Source organism: Hypanus sabinus, chromosome 11 (genome assembly GCF_030144855.1).
Source record: "Hypanus sabinus isolate sHypSab1 chromosome 11, sHypSab1.hap1, whole genome shotgun sequence".
In the NCBI taxonomy this organism is placed as follows: domain Eukaryota; kingdom Metazoa; phylum Chordata; class Chondrichthyes; order Myliobatiformes; family Dasyatidae; genus Hypanus; species Hypanus sabinus.
In genome coordinates, this window is record NC_082716.1 from 4,470,378 (window position 1) to 4,491,642 (window position 21,265).

At 44.5% G+C, this 21,265-nt stretch overlaps 1 protein-coding gene across 1 annotated transcript in view; it reads left to right on the plus strand.

Annotated features, from left to right (window-relative positions):
* Positions 1 to 21,265, plus strand: part of LOC132401662 (collagen alpha-1(XXIV) chain) — a 511,504-nt gene that overhangs the window by 460,887 nt on the left and 29,352 nt on the right. Inside the window, exons 51-53 of the mRNA XM_059983704.1 lie at positions 9,130 to 9,192; positions 9,610 to 9,663; positions 11,321 to 11,356. Coding sequence (XP_059839687.1) covers positions 9,130 to 9,192; positions 9,610 to 9,663; positions 11,321 to 11,356 — 153 coding nt within the window. The remainder of the gene's footprint in view (positions 1 to 9,129; positions 9,193 to 9,609; positions 9,664 to 11,320; positions 11,357 to 21,265) is intronic.

A 21,265-nucleotide genomic window follows, 5' to 3' on the forward strand; every position in this document is an offset into this window, starting at 1 on the left:
ATTGTCATCCATGTCACAAATTCCCACGATTTGGTGTTGGGTGTGGATTGTCACTGAAGTGTGGAAAGTTGTGATATGGACAACCATCACTAACCAATCCAGTTCTTTGCCTCCTGACCTTCTAATCCACATCAGGTCCCAAGCCCAACTCTACAATGTGAGCCAATTCTGCCTGGGATATATACTTGGAGGATATATACTTTGTCCCTTTACCACCCATTGCCCTGCCTCCATATGGGCCAGACACCATAAGACCATAAAATATAGGAGCAAGATTACACCACTGGACCCATTGAATCTGCTCTGCCAGTTCCAATTTTCCTAAGTGCCCCAATTTCCTGCCTTCTCCCCATATTACTTCGTGCCCTGCCCAACCAAGAATCTATCAACCTCTGCCTTAAATATACATAAGACTTGGCCTCCACAACTGCCTGTGGGAAAGAATTTCACAAATTCACCACTCTCTGGCAAAAAAAATTCCTCCTCATCTCCATTCTAAAAGGATGCCTCTCTACTCTGAGGTTGTGTCCTCTGTGCATCCCCCATCATAGGAGACATCCTCTCCACATCCAGTCGATCAAGGCTATTCACAGTTCAATAGGTTTCAATGAGGCCACCCATCATTCTTCTGAATATTAGTGAATAAAGGCCCAGAGCTCTTCATATGATAAGCCATTCAATCCTGGAATTTTTTTCGGTAAACTCCTTTGAACCCTCTCCAGTTTCAACACATCTTTTCTAAGATAAGGGGCCCAAAACTGCTCACAATATTCCAAGTGAGACTTCACTAGCGCTTTACAAAATCTCAACATAATCTAGTCCTCTTGGAATGAATGCTAGCATTGTGTTTGCTTTCCTCACCACAGGCTCAACCTGCAAGTTAATCTTCAAGGAATCCTGCACAAGGACACCCAAGTCCCTTTGCCTCACATTTTTTTGTATATTTTCTCTCCATTTAGAAAATAATTGACCCTTTCATTTCTTCTACGAAAGTGTGTGACCATACACTTCCCAACACAGTATTCCATCTGCCATTTCTGTCCCCATTCTCCTAATCTAAATCCTTCTGTAACCTCTCTACTTCCTCAAAATTACCTGCCCCTCCATCTATCTTCATATCATCTGCAAAACCATCAATCCAATCATTGAAATCATTGACATTTAATATAAAAAGAATCAGTCCCAACACAGATCCCTGTGGAACACCACTAGCCACCAGCAGCCAACCAGAAAAGGCTCTCTTTATTCCCAGTCTTTGCCTCCTGCCAATCAGCCACTGCTTTAACCATGCTAGAATCTTCCCTCTAATAGCATGGAATGTATTACAGCTTGTAATCGATTGTATTGTAGCTTGTTAAGCAGCTTCATGTGTGGCATCTTGTCCAAGTACACAAAATCCTTGATTCTCCTTTGTCTATTCTGCTTGCTATTTCTTCAAAGAATTCCAATTGATTTGTCAGGTAAGATTTTCCCCTGAGGACACCATGCATATTTTATCATGTGCCTCCAAATACCCTGAGACCTTATCGTTAAAAAGCGACTCCAACATCTTCCCAACCGCTGAGGTCAGACTAACAGACAGACAGACAGACAGACATACTTTATTGATCCTGAGGGAAATTGGGTTTCATTACAGCTGCACCAAGAATAGTGAAGAAATACAGCAATAATAAAGCCATAAATAATTAAATAATAATAAATTAATCATGCCAAGTGGAAATTAGTCCAGGACCAGCCTATTGGCTCAGGGTGTCTGACACTCCGAGGAAGGAGTTGTAAAGTTTGATGGCCACAGGCAGGAATGACTTCCTATGATGCTCAGTGTTGCATCTTGGTGGAATGAGTCTCTGGCTGACCTGTGCCTAACCAGTACATTATGGAGTGGATGGGAGTCATTGTCCAAGATGGCATGCAACTTGGACAGCATCCTCTTTTCAGACACCACCGTCAGAGAGTCCAGTTCCACCCCCACAACATCACTGGCCTTACGAATGAGTTTGTTGATTCTGTTGGTGTCTGCTACCCTCAGCCTGCTGCCCCAGCACACAACAGCAAACATGATAGCACTGGCCACCACAGACTATAGTTTCCTTTCTTCTGCCTCTCTACATTTGCAATTTTTCACTTTTCCAGAACCATTCCAGAATATAATGATTTTTGAAAAATCATACCTTCACAATCTCTTCAGCCACTTCTATCAGAACTCTGGGATGGTCCAGGTAACTTATCTAGCTTCAGACTTTTCAATTTTCCAAGAACTTTCTCTCTAGTAATGGTAACTTTGCTCATTTCATGACCCCTGACACCTGAAATCTCCACCATACTGCTAGTGTCTTCTACAAAGAAGATTGATGCAAAATACTTATTCAGTTTGTTCGACATTTCCTTGTCCCCTCTTGCTATATCTCCAGCATCATTTTCTAGTGGTCCAATATCCACTCTCACCCATCTTACACTTCATGTATCTGGAGAAACTTTTGGTGTCCTCTTTAATATTATTAGGTAACTTACTTTTGTAACCCTCTTTATCTTCTTAATGAATTTTTTAATTGCCTTCTGTTGGCTTTTAAAAACTTACAAATCTTCCAACTTCCCACTATTTTTTGCTCCATTATATGTCCTCTCTTTGGCTTTTATGTTAGCTTTGACTTCTCTTGTTGGCCACGGTTGTGTCATCTTTCTTTTAGAATGTATATATCCTGTGCCTCCAGAAATTACAGCCATTATTGCTCTGCCATCATCTCTGCCAGTGTTCCTTTCCAATCAATTCTGTCCGACTCCTCTGTAATTCCCTTTACTCTACTGTAATACTGATACATCTGACTTTATCTTCTCTTACTCAAATTTCAAGGTGAATGTGACCATATTATGATCAGTTTCCCCTAATGGTTTTTTTACCTTAAGCTTTCTAATCAATCCTGGTTCATTGCACAACAACCAATCCAAATATCTGACCCCCTAATGGACTCAACCACGAGCTGCTCTAAAAAGCCCTCTCATAGGCACTTTAGAAATGCCTCCTCCTGGAATCCAGCACCAACCTTATTTTCCCAACCTACCTGCATATTGAAGTCCCTCATAACTATTCTATCTTTGCCCTTTTAGCATACATTTTTTATTATGCGTTGTGATTTGTAGACCACATCCTTACTACTGTTTATGGTCTGTATACAACTCCCATCAAGGTCTTTTTACCCTTGCAGTTCCTTAGTTTTATCCAGAATGATTCAACACCTTCCGATCCTATGTCACTTCTTTCTGATAATTTTATTTCAGTTTTTACCGACAGAGCAACGCCACCCTCTCTGCCTTCCTGCCTCTTTTTTCAATACAATGTATATCCTTGGACATTAAACTCCCAGTTATAATCTTCTTTCAATCATGATTCAGTGATGCATACTATATCATACCTGCCAGTCTGCAATTGTGCTACAAGTTAGAAACATAGAAAACCTACAGCACAATACAGGCCATCTACCTTATTCTGTATTCTGCCTGCATTCAGATACAACACCTTCAGTCCTGTATTCACACTTTTCGAGTTTATCCGCCTTCTACATTGCATCTCCTGTTGATTGCGATTTTGCCGTATCAACAGCCTCTTCTCACAAGACGCTGCCTCTGTTTGTAAACCAGCTACCTCATCTTCAGCTCTATCATCCACCTTTCCTATGATACTTCTTGCATTGAAATATATGCATTGAGGCCACTAATCACACCATGCTCAACCTTTTAATTTCTAACTTTGCCTAAGGTTGTACCAACCTCTGCCTCTACAACCTCTCCACTAACTGTGCTGGCACTCTGGTTCCCATCCCCCTGCAAATCTAGTTTAAACCCCACCATGCAGCATTAACAAACCCTCCTGCTATGATATTAGTCCCCCTCCAGTTCAGGTGCAAATTGTCCCTTCTGTACGGGTTCCAATTTCCCTGGAAGAGAGCCCAATGATCCAAAAATTATATGCCCTCCCTCCTATACCAACTCCTTAGCCACATAGTAAACTGTATAATCTTCCTAGTTCTGCCCTCACTAGCACATGACACGAGTAGCAATCCTGAGATCACAACCTCAGAGGTCCTGCCCTTTAACTTAGCACCCTACTGCCTGAACTCCCTATGCGGAACCTTGTCACTCATCCTACCCGTGCCATCGATACCTGCATGGACTACGACTCCTGGCTGTTTACCCTCCCACTTAAGAATGCTAAGAATTTGACCTGAGATATCCCGGACCCTGGCACCCAACTGGGAATCTTGTTCTCACCCACAGAACCTCCTGTCTGTTCCCCTAATTAACGAATCCCTATCACCACAGCGTGTCTCTTTTCCCGCTTCCCTTCTGAGTCACAGACACAGACTCAGTGACAGATACCCCACTACTGTGACTTTTCTCTGTTAGGTCAACCTCCCTGTCAGTATCCAAAGTGGTTTACCTGTTGTTGAGGGGGATGGCCAGAGGGGTACTCTCCACTGGCTCCTTTACCCCTTTCCCCTCCTGACTGTCACCCAGTTTTCTGTGTCCTGCACCTTGGGTGTAACTACCCCTCTATATGTCTGATGTATCACCCCTTCAGCCTCCCGAATGATCCAGAGTTCATCCAGTTCCAGCTCCAACTCCTCAACGTGGTTTGTTGAAAGCTGCAGCTGGATATACCTCACAGTGGAAGTTGTCAGGGACACTGGAGATCTCCCTGCCCTCCCACATCCCACAAGAGGAGCAGGCAACTATCCTGCCTGGCATCTCTACTGTCCTAGCTGAGCAGATATAAAGAAGGGAAGGAGAAAAAAAAACTTCACCTGGAGCTTTTCTTTCCTTTGCTTTCTCTGACTGAAGCCTCGAGATCACCACTCTGACTCTGTCCACTCGGTCGACAACCACTGTGACTACCCCTGCCTTCCATTAGCCTGCTTTGGTAATCAGTCCCAAATACCGATTGGTTGTTTCACTGTAGCACTTCTTGTTGCTTTGTGGTCAGTGGATCTGAGTGAAATCCCCTCCTCTCAAAACTTCTGGTGTTCAGATTGGTCACTGAGCCTTAGACACCCTAAAGCCTTGGGTCAAGCTCACCTTTAGGAGACTCACCATATAGCCCAGATCCCTACGGTCACTCCCAGAGTGACCTGAACACATCACACCGCATGGGGGTCAATTCCTCGTCCCCCTCGACTATCACTAGAAGCTAGAAGGTGATGGGGTGGAAAAGTTAAAGGGCTCGAGAAGGGGGAGTCTGATAGGAGCGGAGAGTGGAGCATGGAGAAAGAGAAGGAGGAAGGAGTCTAAGGGGAGGTGATGGGCAAGTGAAGAGAAAGGTAAGAGGTCAGTGTGGGGGGTAGAAGAAAAGGAAGGGGAAGGGAATTCAATGTTCATGCCAGTTGGAGGCTTCCCAGACAGAATATGAGGTTTTGCTCCTACAACCTGGGAGCAGCCCCATTAGACTTGCCCAGAATGCAGATCCCGCTGTCTCTGTCTGCTCCCCTTTGGCTCAGAATCAGGTTCCCATGAGTCCTGAGAAAAATATTCTCCTCATCTCCATTGTGAGAGATCCCTTGGAGTCAGACAGAACAGAACAGGCCTTTTGGCATGTGGGGAGAATGAATGAAATGGGATTAGTGTAGGATTGGTGTCAATGGGTGGCTGAGGGTCATTCTCCCCACGTTCCCATTCGCTTCCCCCAGATTCCACCCCTCACCCGCACACTGGCACAATCTACAGTGCCGTTGGGATATTGGAGGAACCGGAGTACCTGGGGGAAACCTACACTGACACAGAGAAAACGGGCAAACTCCACACAGACAGCGCCAGAGGTCAAGATCAAACTCGAGTTTCTGGAGCCCACAAGGCAGCAGCTCTACCCAGTGTATCACTGTGCTGGTGTCCTAATCACCCTGGTTTATTATTGTTACATGTACCAAGATATGGTAAAAAGCATGTCTTGTATACTGTTCATACAGGTGAATTCATTTCCTACTACAATAACATAGCAGTTATCATGATTTTATTACAGCTTGGAATGTCCAAGTTCAATTACAGCACCGACTATACATTCTTCTTGTCACCACGCGGGTTTCCACTGAGTGCTCCAGTTTCCTCCCACAGTCCAAAGACGTACCAGTTATATTGTCATGCTGGGAGATTTTAATTTCCCAAATATTGATTGGCATCTCCCTAGAGCAAGGGGTTTAGATGGGGTAGAGTTTGTTAGGTGTGTTCAGGAAGATTTCTTGACACAATTTGTAGATAAGCCTACAAGGGGAGAGGCTATACTTGATCTGGTTTTGGAAAATGAACCTGATCTGCTGTCAGATCTCTCAGTGGGAGAGCATTTTGGAGATAGTGATCACAATCTATCTCCTTTAACATAGCATTGGAGAAGAATAGGAACAGACAAGTTAGGACAGCATATAATTGGAGTAAGGGGAAATACTAGGCTATCAGGCAGGAACTTGCAAGCATAAATTGGGAACAGATATTCTCAGAGAAATGTATGGAAGAAATGTGGCAAATGGTCAGGGGATATTTGTGTGGAGTTCTGCATTGGTATATTCCAATGAGACAGGGAAAGAATGGTAGGGTACAGGAACCATGGTGTACAAAGGCTGTTGTAAATCTAGTCAAAAGAAAAGAAGAGTTTATGAAAGGTTCAAAAAACTCGGTAATGATCGAGATCTAGAATGTCATAAAGCTAGCAGGATGGAGCTGAAGAATGACATTAGGAGAGCCAGAAGGGGCCATGAGAAGGCCTTGGTAGACAGAATTAAGGAAAACCCCAAGGCATTCTACAAGTATTTGAAGAGCAAGAGGATAAGACGTGAGAGAATAGGACCAATCAAGTGAGACAGAGGAAAAGTGTGTATGGAACTGGAGTTGCTAGCAGAGGTACTTAATGAGTACTTTACTTCAGTATTCAGTACGGAAAAGGATCTTGGCGAATGTAGGGATGACTTAAGCGGACTGTAAAGCTTGAGCATATATATATATATTAAAAAAGAGGATGTGCTGGAGCTTTTGGAAAGCATCAAGTTGGATAAGTCACCAGGACTGGATGAGATGTACCCCAGGCTACTGAGGGAGATGCTGAGCTTCTGGCGATGATCTTTGCATCATCAATGAGGACGGGAGAGGTTCCAGAGGATTGGATGGTCGGAGATGTTGTTCCCTTATTCAAGAAAGAGAGTAGAGATACCCCAAGAAATTATAGACCAGTGAGTCTTTCTTCAGTGGTTGGTAAGTTGATGGAAAAGATCCTGAGAGGCAGGATTTATGAACATTTGGAGAGGTATAATATGATTAGGAATAGTCAGCATGGCTTTGTCAAAGGCAAGTCGTGCCTTTTAAGCCTGATTGAATTTTTTGAGGATGTAACTAAACACATTAATGAAGGTAGAGCAGTAGATGTAGTGTATATGGATTTCAGCAAGGCATTTGATAAGGTACCCCATGCAAGGATTATTGAGAAAGTAAGGAGGCATGGGATCCAAGGGGACATTGCTTTGTGGATACAGAATTGGCTTGCCAACAGAAGGTAAAGTGTGGTTGTAGACGGATCATATTCTACATGGAGGGTGGTGACTAGTGGTGTGCCTCAGGGATCTGTTCTGGGACCCCTTCTCTTTGTTATTTTTATAAATGGCCTGAATGAGGAAGTGGAGGGATGGGTTAGTAAATTTGTTGATGACACAAAGGTTGGGGGTGTTGTGGATAGTGTGGAGGGCTGTCAGAGGTTACAGTGGGACATTGATAGGATGCAAAACTGGGCTGAGAAGTGGCAGATGGAGTTCAACCCAGATAAATGTGAGGTGGTTCATTTTGGAAGGTCAAATATGATGACAGAATATATGTGTTAATGGTAAGACTCTCAGCAGTGTGGAGGTTCAGAGGGACCCTAGGGTCCGAGTCCATAGGACACTCACACAGGTTGACTCTGTGGTTAAGAAGGCATATGGTGCATTGGTCTTCATCAAACGTGGGATTAAGTTTAGGAACTGAGAGGTAATGTTGTATCTATATAGGACCCTGATCAGACTCACTTGGAGTACTGTGCTCAGTTCTGGTCACCTCACTACAGGAAGGATGTGGAAACCATCGAAAGGGTGCAGAGGAGATTTACAAGGATGTTGCCTGGATTGGGTAGCAAGCCTTATGAGAATAGGTTTAGTGAACTCAGCCTTTTTTCCTTTTGGAGCGACAGAGGATGAGAGATGACCTGATAGAGGTGTATAAGATGATGAGAGACATTGATCGTGTGGATAGTCAGAGGCTTTTTCCCAGGGCTGAAATGGCAACACGAGAGGGCACAGTTTTAAGGTGCTTGGAAGCAGGTATAGAGGCGATATCAGGGGTAAGTTTTTTACGCTGAGAGTGGCGAGTGTGTGGAATGGGCTGCCGGCGATGGTGGTGGAGGCAGATACGATAGGGTCTTTTAAGAGACTCCTGGACCGATATGTGGAACTCAGAAAAATAAAATAGAGGGCTACGGGTAAGCCTAGGTAATTTCTAAGGTAAGGGCATGTTCGGCACAGCATTGTGGGCCAAAGGGCCTGTACTGTGCTGTAGGTTTTCGATGATTTCTATGTCAGTAGGTTAATTGGTCATTGTAAATTGCCCTGTGAATAGGTGAGATTTAAATAGGTGGGTTGCTGGAGGGTGCATCTCATTGGGCTGGGAGGGTCTGTTCCTTGCTGTATCTCAAAATCAATTACACAATGCATTGAGGTAGAACAAGGTAAAATAATAACAGAATGAAGAATTAAGTACTGCAGTTAAAAAGAAAGTATAGTTCAGCTAGACAATAAGGTGTAACCCCATAACAAGGTCAATTGTGAAGCCAGGAGTCCATTTTATCATAATCGGGGACTATTCAGGAGTCTGATAACAGCGGGGTAGAAGCTGTCCTTGAGCCTGGTGGTATGTGCTTTCAGATTTTTGTATCTTCTGCCTGATGGGAGAGAGAATCCCAATAAGCACAGCCTCTGCCTCACACGATCAAAGAGCTGACAGCCTTACGGAAGCCACATGACGTGGACAGCTGTGGGCTTGTGGCTGCGTAACAGAGCGAGAGCTGACCGTGTGGACAGTCACAACAGTGTGTATCAGATGGGAACCCACACTGTGTGTTGCTTTTGACAGGGTCCAGTTGGAGAGGTCGGTGTTAAAGGAATTTGTGGTCCCAAGGGCCCGACGGGAATGTTTGTAAGTAAACTTCTTGGCATGTTTGAAGCTTCTGTTGTGTCAGGTCACCTGTCACCCACCCAGCTGAGTTGTTTTACAGTGAATGTAGCTCTGTGCCCACCGTCAGTAGCACCAAGCACAATATACTGTAACAGAATACGGAAACAGCCCCTTCCGGCCACCAAGTCCATGCTAACCATCAACTGCCCATTTATACACTGCCTGTTATTCCCTCCAATTCCCGTCAGTTCACCTGGAGTGAGATACTGGGAATGTGAGCAGAGCAGCTGTGAAGTCATAAACCTGGCACAGACAGGATGTCCCGAGTGGCCAGTTCTTGCTCCCACTTTGTACCTGTGTCCATGTGTTTGTGTTGTGAGCCTGTGCATTCGGTTTATGTTCTTATGTTAATGCTGATTTATTTTCTGTTGTGAACAGGGAAATCCTGGACTGATAGGACCAACTGGAATCACTGGTCCGGCTGGGAAACCCGTAAGTATCCATGAAAACAACTTTGGCACCACCTCCCACATCGACCTTACTACACGTCAGCCAGACATGGCATTGGCATCACCTCCCACACCAATCTTACTAAACGTCAGCTAAATGTGGCTCACCAGGATGTTCTCTGGAATGGAGAGCACGTGACCTCGTACTGGGGAGTAAGCTGGTCAGGTGATCAAAGTTTCAGGAGGGAGCGGTGATCACAGTTTCCTCGTGATGGGGATTTGCAGATTGGGCAGCAGGGTAGGTCAGTGAATAGTGCAACACTGCTAGTGCTCAGGTCCGCTGTAAGGAGTCTGTATGTCCTTCACACCGACTGTGTGGGTTTTCCCCGGTGCTCTGGTTTCCTCCCACAGTCCAAAGACATAATCAGGTTAATTGGTCTTTGCAAGTTGCAGGTTATGGCTAATCGGGGTTGTGGGGTTTCTGGTTCGAAAGGTCAGAAGGGCGCACTCCACGCCATATCGCTAAATAAATAAATTGGCGTTGTTTTCTCTGGAGCACTGGAGGCTTGGGGGGAGGGTGACCTAATAGAAGTTTCTAGAATTATGAGAGGCATATAAAGGGTAGATAATCAGAGTCTTTTTCCTAGGGTAGAAACATCAAATACCAGAAGCATAACTTTAAGGTGAGGGGGGTGGAAAGTTTAAAGGAGATGTGTAGGGTAAGTTTTTTGACATGAAGTGGGGTGGGGTGGTGCAGGCAGATACAACAGTGGTGTTTTAGAGGCGTATGGACAGGCACATGACCACGATCATGTGCAGGCAGATAAGTTTAATTTAAGCAAGCATTCCTCATATTCAGTCTGGATAGCCTCCAACCTGATGGCATGAATATTAATTTCTCAAATGTCCCCACTCCCCCTTCTCTCTTCTTCTTTTCCTCATCTGGTTCCCCTCTCACCCCTTCTCTTCTCCTTACCCCCCTCTGGTTCCCCTTCTCCTTCTCTTTCTCTCATGGTCCACTGTCATCTTCTGCCAGATTCTTTTTTCAGCCCTTCACCTCTTCCACCCATCCACCTCCCAGTCTCTATTACACTCTTCCACCCATCCACCTCCCAGTCTCTATTACACTCTTCCACCCATCCACTTCCCAGTCTCTATTACACTCTTCCACACATCCACCTCCCAGTCTCTATTACACTCTTCCACACATCCACCTCCCAGTCTCTATTACACTCTTCCACCCATCCACCTCCCAGTCTCTATTACACTCATCCACCTCCCAGTCTCTATTACACTCGTCCACCCATCCACCTCCCAGTCTCTATTTCATTCCCCCTTAAGGATCTGCAATTTTGTACTGTCCTCCTCCATCTCCTCCCACTTCCTTATTCTGGCATCTTCCCCCTTCCTTTCAAGTCCTGATGAAGTATCTTGGCCAAAAAATAAACTCTTTATTCCACCACCTAGCTGCATTCTGCCTGCCCTGCTGAGTTCCTCCAGCATTTTGTGTGTGTTGCTCTGGATTCCCAGCATCTGCAGAATCTTGTAGGTTGATAAATTTAATTTAATTTAGCATCATAGTGATGGGCTGAATAGTCTATTCCACTGTCGTACTGGTCTATGTTCTCAGTTCTATGTGACTCATGTTCCAGTTAAATGATTTTCAATTTAGCTCTTATTTTTTATATTTTTCCCCACAGGGTCCCAAAGGCGTAAAGGGAAGCAGAGGCGGACTGGTAAAGACCTTATTAACAATTGCACACTGACTCACACCAGTACAGATTTCTGGAAACAAATGAATATTATGATAGACTGAGGTGCTGAAAGGCTGACATATTTTGAACACATTGGCTATCTGACGGTCTTTGGTGTGTGTGATTTTTTAATAGGATTTATTATTTGATCTTGTTGTGTTTGCTGAGCTAGGTAATTAGCTTGCAGACGCTATCACCAATTGAGGTGACATCCTCAGTGCACAGTTGTTGGTGTTTCTCTCTGGAAATGCTTGCATTTATAAAGCCCCCTCTCCACTGCCTAGTTCATTTTCCTTGGTCCTGATTGGCTACCCCTTTACATGACCTTTGAATTCTATTGGCTCGTGTTTCTTTGGCTCTTAGTGGTTCTTGGTTTTGTGGCTGCCTGCAAGAAGACAAATGTCAAGGTTGTATGTAGTACACATACTTTGGTAATAAATGTACTTCAAACTTTGACCTGACAATAAATGCATTGTAGTCTCTGCAGGGAATTGCCTGCGGACAAGGGAGCTATGGAAAACAGCTGTAGCTGATAAAACTTCTGTCCCGTGGCTCTGGAGGACCTGGGTCAATCCTGACCACTGGTGTCACCCCAGACCCTAGATTGTTACAGAGGCATTGAACAATGTAGCACAGATACAGGCTCTTCGGCCCTACCTGTTCCTGCCGACCATGGTGTCTACTCAGCTGGTCCCAATTTCCTGCATTTGACCCTTATCAGAATCAGGTTTAATATCACTGGTGTATGTCGTGAAATTGGTCATTATGCAGCAGCAGCCCTTTGCAATACGTATAATAAAAACTGTAAATTACAGTGTGTATATATATATATGTATTTTTAAGTTAAATTAAATAAGTAGTGTAAAAAGAGAAAAAACAGTGCAGTAGTTCATTCAGTGCAGTGTCCATTCAGAAATCAGATGGTGATGGGGACGGATTGTTGCGTGTGTGCCTTCAGGCTCCTGTAGCTCCTTTCTGATGGTAACAATGAGAACAAGGCGTGACCTGGCTGATAGGGGTCTTTAATGATCGACGCTGCCCTTTTGAGGCCTCGCTCCATGAAGCTGTCCTGGGTGCTGGGGAAGCTGGTTCCCATGATGGAGCTGACTGAGTTCAGAACTCTCTGCAGCTTATTTCAATCCTGTGCAGTGCCCCCACCCCTCCATACCAGATGCTGGTGCAGCCTGTTAGAATGCTCTCCACGGTACATCTGTAGAAATTTGTGGATGTCTTTGGTGACGTACCAACTCTCTTCAAACTCCTGATGAAATATAGCCACTGTTGTGCCTTTTTGTAACTGCATCAATATGTTGGGCCCAGGACACGGCCTCATATACTTCCAAGCTCTGTCCTTCCACGTACCTGTCAAAGTGCTTCTTAAATTTTACTATTGTATCTACTTCAATCACTTTCTTTGGCAGTTTGTTCCATATACTCATTTCCCTCTGTGTGAAAAAGTTGCCCCTCAGTTCTCTTTTAAATCTTGCCCCTCTCATCCGAAAACCACACCCATGAGTTTTGGACTCCCCTACCCTGGGGAAAAGTCTACCATTCGCCACACCTATGCCCCTTTTTGGCACCCTCTCCAGCTGAAGCACAGCTCTCTGAGTGACCAAAACTGTAGGTAGATTATCCGCACCTCTTCATAGCGTGGTCCTTGACTAAAGTTCGAAGATACAGGGTTCAATAGAAGTTAAAATAATAGCCTTTCCTGTTGAACTTTCTGCTGGGGTTTTGATAGAGTGACATTCTAGGGATTCATTGTCGATCGCTCTAGACCTTACATCTGGGAACTGCTCCATGTTGACAGGCATCAGTCAGCTCTGCACTTCCCTAGACCCCAGCCTGTCACCCATCTGGTCCTAGGAAGCAATTGTTAGTCAAAGTAACCTCAGCAAGTATCTTTAATTAATGCCCTGAACACTCTGTGAAGACATCGGGAAGTTATCTTTCTACAGTCATAGAAACTTTGAGTTATAGAGCACCACAGCTCTGAAATAGGCCCTTCAACCCATCTAGTCCATGTTGATCTGATCTTAAGTCTAGTCCCATGTACCTTTTCTCCAGACCATATTCCCCCAATCCTCTTCCAGCCATGTACTTATCCAAACTCCTCTTAAGTGTTACATTTCAACCTATGTCTATCACTTCAACTAGCAGTTCAGTTCCCCATGCGAGGCTCATTCAGAAAGTAATGAGGCGTGAGATCCAAGGAAACCAGGGAAACCCCTCAGGTCCCCTTTAACCTTTCACCCTTAACCTATGACCTCTATTTATAGTCTCACCCAACCTCAGTGGAAAAAGCCTGCTGGAATTTGCCCTATCTATACCCCTCATAATCTTGTCTATGAAGGTTCTCAGTCATTGTATATCAAACAGTAATAAATCAAGGCAACTGGACTTGCTGTGCTATCTAGAAGTTTCGCCACTCATCCAAAAGGCTTCTTCAGTTCTAATCCATGCTGGGTAGTTTTCCGGTTTATAAACTCTGTGAGTTGTTCAAAGGTATGGCAATCACCTGGGGGTTGTTAGGAGTCAGAGTTAATGAGAGCGTCATTGGCCTTAACTTTGCATGAATGGGGGTGTGAACTGTTGTGGAGATGCCGGGGAGAAATGTTTTGTAAGTAGCTGATAGGTGGTGTTGTACCCCACCCCCTCTGTTCAGGGATGGGTTTTCCACTTTAACAAAGAGCAAAGCAGATGGAAAAACATAGTCATCCCATATGTAGCTGGAGTTTCAGAGAAGCCGAGAAAGATTTTCAGCAAACACCAAATCCCCGCGTTTTTCAAAGCTAGAAGCACACTCAGAAGCTCACCCACTCCAAGGCTCCTACATTATAGGCAGCTGTTGATTCAGGGGATCGCGGGTTTGTGCCTCTGGTGGACTAGGTTAAGCAGTATCTGCTGGGACTGTGGAGTGACAGTCCTTGCTACACTGTACAGCAGAATGCTGAGGCAGCTCTTATGTCTTGGGCATAGATCTCTTATCTCTTATCTCATATCTTATCTGTTATCGTTTATCCTATCTCTTCTCTTATCTCTTTTATCTCTTCTCTTATCTCTTATCTCTCATCTCTCACAGGCTCTCTTACCCTTTGCTTGCTGCATCAGAGTAGTCCTGTATCTCAAGAGACCCTTTTTCACCTCCTGATTCCAGGCGCGCCTGTCTGAGGCGAGTGACTGCCACGTGTTGGTGCCAATACCTCGGGCCTTGAGGTCGCACTTGCAGGTGACCTTGTAGGGCAGCTGGGGTCTTCCTGTTGGCCTCCTTCCAAACTCCAGCTCCCCAAAGAGAAGGTCTTTTGATATGCGCCCACCTGCCATGCGCAGGTTGTGGCCGAGCCTGCGAATACTGATTGAGGAAGGTGAACATGGAGGTGGTGCCCGCTCTTGTTGGTAACCTTGTCTTCCCAGGTGATACAATGTATGTGGACAGTTGAGGAAGTTTAGTATGGGTCCCAAAATCCTAAGAAATTTCTACAGAGGCACAATTGAGAGCATCTTGACTGGCTGCATCACTGCCTGGTATGGGAACTGTACCTCCGTTAATCGTAGGATTCTGCAGAGAGTTGTGCGGACAGCCCAGTGCATCTGTAGTTCTGAACTTCCCATGATTCAGGACACTTACAAAGACAGGTGTGTAAAACGGGCCTGTAGGATCATTGGGGACCAACGACACCCCAAACCACGATCTATTCCAGCTGCTACCATCCGGGAAACGGTACCGCAGCATAAAAGCCAGGACAGCTTCTTCCACCAGGCCATCAGGCTGATTAACTCACACTGATTTGAGTGTATTCTGTGTTACATTGGCAGTTCTATTTATTTTAAATTATTATAAATTACTATGATTGCACATTGCACATTTAGACGGAGATGTAACGTAAAGATTTTTACTCCTCATTTATGTGAAGGATGTAAGAAGTAAAGTCAATTCAGTTCAATTCAAGAGTCACTCCTCTGATGATAACAATGAATATTTTGGACAGGGAGGACAGGTGATTTCAAAGAGGGGTTAAAAAGGCCATCTTTGTCAAACTGGAAAACCCATCCCTGAACAGAGGGGGAGGGCTACGACACCATCTATCAGCTACTTACAATACAATCCTAACATCCCTTCCCCCCCCCCCCACCGCATCTCCACAACAGTTCACATCCCCATTCATGCAAAGGTTAGACTAATGACCCTCTCATTACCTCTATGATTGGTAATGGCCCTCATGTGATTGCTATACCTTTGAACTGAGTTTACAAACCGGAAAACTACCCACCATGGATCAGAACTGAATAAGCCTTTTGGATGAGTAGCAGAACATCTTCTAGATAGCACAGCAAGCCCAGTTGCCTTGATTTACTACTGCTTGACAGCCTCATAATCTTGTATCATTCGTTTATTATGTGCCATGTTGTATGATGTAGACGATCATGGTTTTTCTGTGACCATGATTGTCCTTGGCAAATGTCTCTACAGAAGTGGTTTGCCATTGACTTCTTCTTTACAAGAACAGTCATGGTGAAGACCACCACGTCATACGACATGGCACATAATGATGATGATGACTGAAATGATCTGTATGAACGATATGCGAGACAAGATTTTCACTGTCCCTCTGTACATGTGACAATAATTAACCATTTCCAGTTCCTATTCCAGATCCACACACTGGGGACAATTTACAGCAGCCAATTAACCCACCGATCCTCATGCCTTTAGGATGTGGGAGGAAACCGGAGCCCTTGGGGGAGACCCATGTGGTCACAGGGAGAACGTACAAACTCCTTACAGAATGCAGCTGGAATTGAACCCATGCTGCTGGCACTACAACCGTGTTTTACTCACCTTTACACTAACTTCCTGCTCCTGTATGCCTGCTGTGAGCCAGGCTGATGAGACTAAATCAGGAGCAGGTTTTTTACCACTGACATAGGTCATGAAATTTGTTGTTTTGCAGCAGCAGTACACTGCAAAATAATAATTTACAATAAGAAATATAAATAAAATAAATAGTGCAAAAATAGTGAGGTAGAATTTCTGGGTTCATTGTCCATTCAGAAATCTATGGCAGAGGGGAAGGAGCTGTTCCTGAAGTGTGTGCCTTCAGGCTCCTGTACCCTCTCCTTGATGGTAGCAATGAGAAGTGGGCATGTCCTGGGAGATGAGGTTCCTTAGTGATGGATGCTGCCTTCTGAAAGTGTCCTCTCTGCTGGAGAGGCTTGTGCCCATGATGGAGCTGACCGAGTTCACAACATGCCGCAGCTTTTTCCGATCCTGTGCAGTGGCCCCTCTATACCAGACAGTGATGCAACCCGTCAGAATGCTCTCCATGGTACATCTGTAGAAATTTGCTGGAGTCCTTGGTGAGGTCACAAATGGTAAGGACGAGCAGGGCCAAAAGGCCTGCTTCTGTGCTCGATGTCTCTATGACTCTAAACGTAAAAAGTCAATGAATTATGAAGTGAATTGACAGTCCAGTGAATTAATTTACACCTCTACATGAATTTCCACTGCGGTCCGGTAGCACTGCAACTAGAGGTCATAGGTTAAGGGTGAAAAGTGAAAAGTTTGCAGAAACTTCTTCACTCAGAGGGTGGTGAGAGTGTGGAACGAGCTGCCTGCACAACATTTAAGAGAAGTTTGGATGGTAGGGGTATGGAGGGCAATTGGCTGGGTGCAGGTCGACGGGAGTAGGCAGTGAAATGGATTGACACACACTAGATGGGTCAAAGGGCCTGTTTCTGTGCAGTACTTTTCTATGACTCTACGACAAATGTCTCCTGCTGACCCTGTATAATGAGACACTGCATAATAAAATCTCTAAATTAAGCTAAACTTATAATCGGGTTCCCAGAACACTTTGCACAAACTCTAGACATCCAACAGCATGTTCCAGCCAATAATGTTCATTCTGAAGGCAGCCACACATGTGCAGAAGGAAATGTGGTCCCTTCTTGGGGCACCACGGTAGTGTAACGGTTAATACGATGCTATTACAGCTCAGGGCATCAGAGTTTGGAGTTCAAATCCGGCACTGTCTGTAACGGGTTTGTAAGTCCTCCCAGCGAACTTGTTGGTTTCCTCTTGGAGCTCTCGTTTCCTCTCACAGTCCAAGATGTACCAGTTAGCAGGTTAATTGATCATTGTAAACTGTCCTGTGATTAGGCTGGGGTTAAATTGGTGGTTGGTGGGTGGAACAGCTCAAAGAGCTGGAAGAGCCTGGTCCACTCTGTATCTCTAAATTAATAAACCTGAGAGTCTGTTTGGAAATGCCTGTGACATTGAGGGAAGGATGCGTGTTGGACAAAATTCTCCATGCAAAGAGGCCAGGACTGTGTCCCAACACCCAATCCACAGCCTTTCAGTCAGGAGCTCCTCCTGTGCTCACCTCGGTACCTGGTAAACAAGGCAGGGGATTCTACACCCTTTGGGTGAAATAGTTTTCACAAGCTTCCCTTTAAAATCTCTGCCAATTAAATCTGCTCAGTGGCCACACAGTCACTCCTGTACCTAACATAAAGGCCACTGAGTGGATGCCCGAAGACATCTGCAACTGTAGCCCATCCACGTCCGGGTTCAGTGTGTTCTCTGTTCAGAGATGCTCTTCTGCACAGCCCTGTTGTAAACACGTGTTTATCTGAGATACTGCCTTCCTGTCAGTCTGAAACAGTCTGGCCATTCTCCTCTCACCTCTCTCATTATCAAGGCACTTTCACCCACAGAACTGTCACTCACTGGATATTTTTTGTTTTCACACCATTCTCTGTAAACTTGAGAGACGGTTGTGCATGAAAATCCCAGGAGATCAGTAATTTCCGAGATACTCAAACCACCCCATCTGGTACCAACAAGAGTTATTTAGATCACATTTCTTTCCTAATCTAATTTTTAGTCTGAACAACAACTGAACCTCTTGTCCATGTCTGCATGCTTCTATGCACTGAGTTGTTGCCACCCTTTATATTTAGTTTTATCTCAAGTACATAAAAACATACAGTGAAAAGCATTGTTTGCGTTCATAACCAACGCACCCAAGGATGTGCTGGGGGTGGCCCACAAGTGTCACCAAACATTCTGGTGCCAACATAACATGCCCACAATGTACAGAATAATGACACGAGCACCAACAACAAACCCTGTTCCTCCCTTCGGTCCACCCACTCACCCAAACACATACACAGTCCTCTAGCCCCAGGACAGGCCATTTTTAGCCTCCAACCTCAAATGGACTCCTGTATTCACAGACACCGAGTCTTTGACTCAGGCAGTGAGTTCCGCATTCCAACGTCCCTCTGACAGAACAATATTTCTCTTCTGACTTCCTCTAAGTCTCCTACTCTCTCCCTAAATCTCTGCTGTTTAGTTTCTGACATGGTCTGCATTTCTGCTGTACATTCCCAATCCTCTTCATCTCCTGCATCACCATGTGCTTCCCTCTCCCTTGTGTCTCTACCTTCCCCTAGAGACCCCCATGTTATTGTGCACTCAGTCCAAGCAGCAGAGTTCAATTAGCAAAGATTGTCCCAAGTCACAATGTTCCCGAGGCTGGTTTACATGCTGGGGGTGTTAGTAACCGCATTGAGAAACATGTGGGAAAGCAGAGAGACTATTTGAATCCTTCAAAAGAAGCGCAGTTATCACATGAGGAATCTTTGCTCGGGGAAGGAACTCACTAAATGCCAAATATACAGGGATTACAACAATATGTCCTGAAAAGATTAAAACTTAAATGAAATAGGTAGTTAAAATCTATCAGGAGAATCAAGTGTGGCACTACGCAAGGTAAAATGATAAGTCAGTCCCAGGCTGATTCAAGGCAAGAGGATTGAGGAGGGAGTGCATCAATTTATTTAGAGTAAACCTAAATAATCCTCTATTCCAAGTTGCAGAAATTGTGTGGAGCCTTTGGTGCATTGGCCTTCATAAATCAAAGTTCAATAAGTTCAAAATTCAAAACTGTGCTAATACAAAATAGATAAATAATGCAGAGAACGTGAATTGTGGAGTCCCTATTCAATGCTTCGGTCATGATTGGCTACCCCTTCTGTTGGCAGGGTGAGAATTTTTGAAAGCGTAGTTCTCTTCTGATAATTTTGTAAACAAATATATCAAAATAGACACCATCTGCAAACCCCTAAGAGCAGAAGAACTATGAGCCAATGGAACTCAAAGCTCAACTAAAGGGGGAGCCACTCAGGACCGAGGCAAGCAAACAGGGCCATATGTAAGCATGAGCACTCTCAGAGATTCAGTATTATTTTTATTTATTAATTCAGGGTATTGAGTTATGGAGTTGTGATGCTACGTTGAAGTTGTATAAGACGTTGATGAAGTGGAATTTGAAGGATTGTGCACAGCTGGTCACCTATAGGGCAAAGATATCACTAAGACTGAGAGGCGAGTTGCTTGCCACGGTTCAGCGGAGGCTTCACAAGTTGCGGAGTTGCCATTTACACAACTGCAGAAACCAACCAACACTGACAAGCACAAAGCTGTTGTTTTAGGCCCATTCTCTGAGATCAACTGTTGCACAATATCCCTTCTCAAATATCATTTCCAACTCATCTCTGTGTGTAAAGAGATTGCCCTTTAACTTTATTCATTGTTATTTTTATTTAGTGAAACAGCATGGAACAGCCTTCGAGCCACACTGGCCAATTTAACCCTCACTTAACGACAGGACAACTTACAATGAACAATTAACCTTCTAACCAGTATGTCTTTGGATTGTGGGAGGAAACTGGGGCACCTGGAAAAAACCCCACATTCCACAGGGAGGACGTACAAATTCGTGACAGAGGATGCCAGGATTAAACTCCAAACTCCAACGCCACAAGCTGTAATACCATCACTCTAACCATTTAAAAGTACTTCCACTGAACATAAACTTCTGTACTTTTGTTTTTGATACCCTTACCCTGGCAAGATAACTATCTATACCCCTGATATTCTTACACACATCTGTGGAATTCATTGCCACAACCAGTTGTGGACGTCAAGTCATTGGGTATAGTTATGGCGGAGGCTGATAGGTTCTTGATTAGTCAGGGTGACAAAGGTTATGGGGAGAAGGCAGGAGAATGGGGTTAAGAAAGAAAATATATCAACCAAGGTGGTATGATAGAGCAGACTCAATGGGCCAAATGGCCTAACCTTTCTACCATGTCCCATGGTTTTATCTGGTCACCTATCAGTTTCCTTTGGTCGAGGGAGAAGACCCAGCCTCTCCAATCACTCCTCATAACTAAAGTCCTACGATCCAGGCATCATAGAGTCACAGAATCATACAACACCTCATCACAGAAATAGGCTCTTCAGCCCACTTAGTCTATGCCAGACGGTTATTCTGCCCAGTCCCATCGACCCTGAGATTCACTTTCTTGCAGGTATACTCTATGTCCAATAACCAGAACAGAATTAATGAAAGACCCACACCAACTGGGAATACAGCCTGAATGCAAAAAACAACAAACTCTGCAAATGCAAAAAGAAAGAAGAAATAATAAATAAATAGACAGATAGATAGATAGATACTTTGTATCAAGAACATAAGATGAAGAGTCCTTCAAAGTGAGTCCACAGAGTGTGCAACCTTTCAATGATGGGACCAGTGAAGTTATCCCCTCTGGTTCAGGGACCTGATGGTTGAAGGATAGTAATTGTTTCTGAACCTGGTGGTGTGAGCCATGAGACTTTTGTACCTTCTGCCTGATGGTAGCAGTGAGAAGAGAGCATGACCTGGTGGAGGGATCCCTGATGATAGATGTTGCTTGCCTTGACAATGCTCCATGTGGATGTATTCAATAGTAGGGAGAGCTTTACTAGTGATGGACTGGGCCATTTCTACTACTACTTTTTGTATGATATTCGTACAATACAGGGCATTGGTGGTTCCA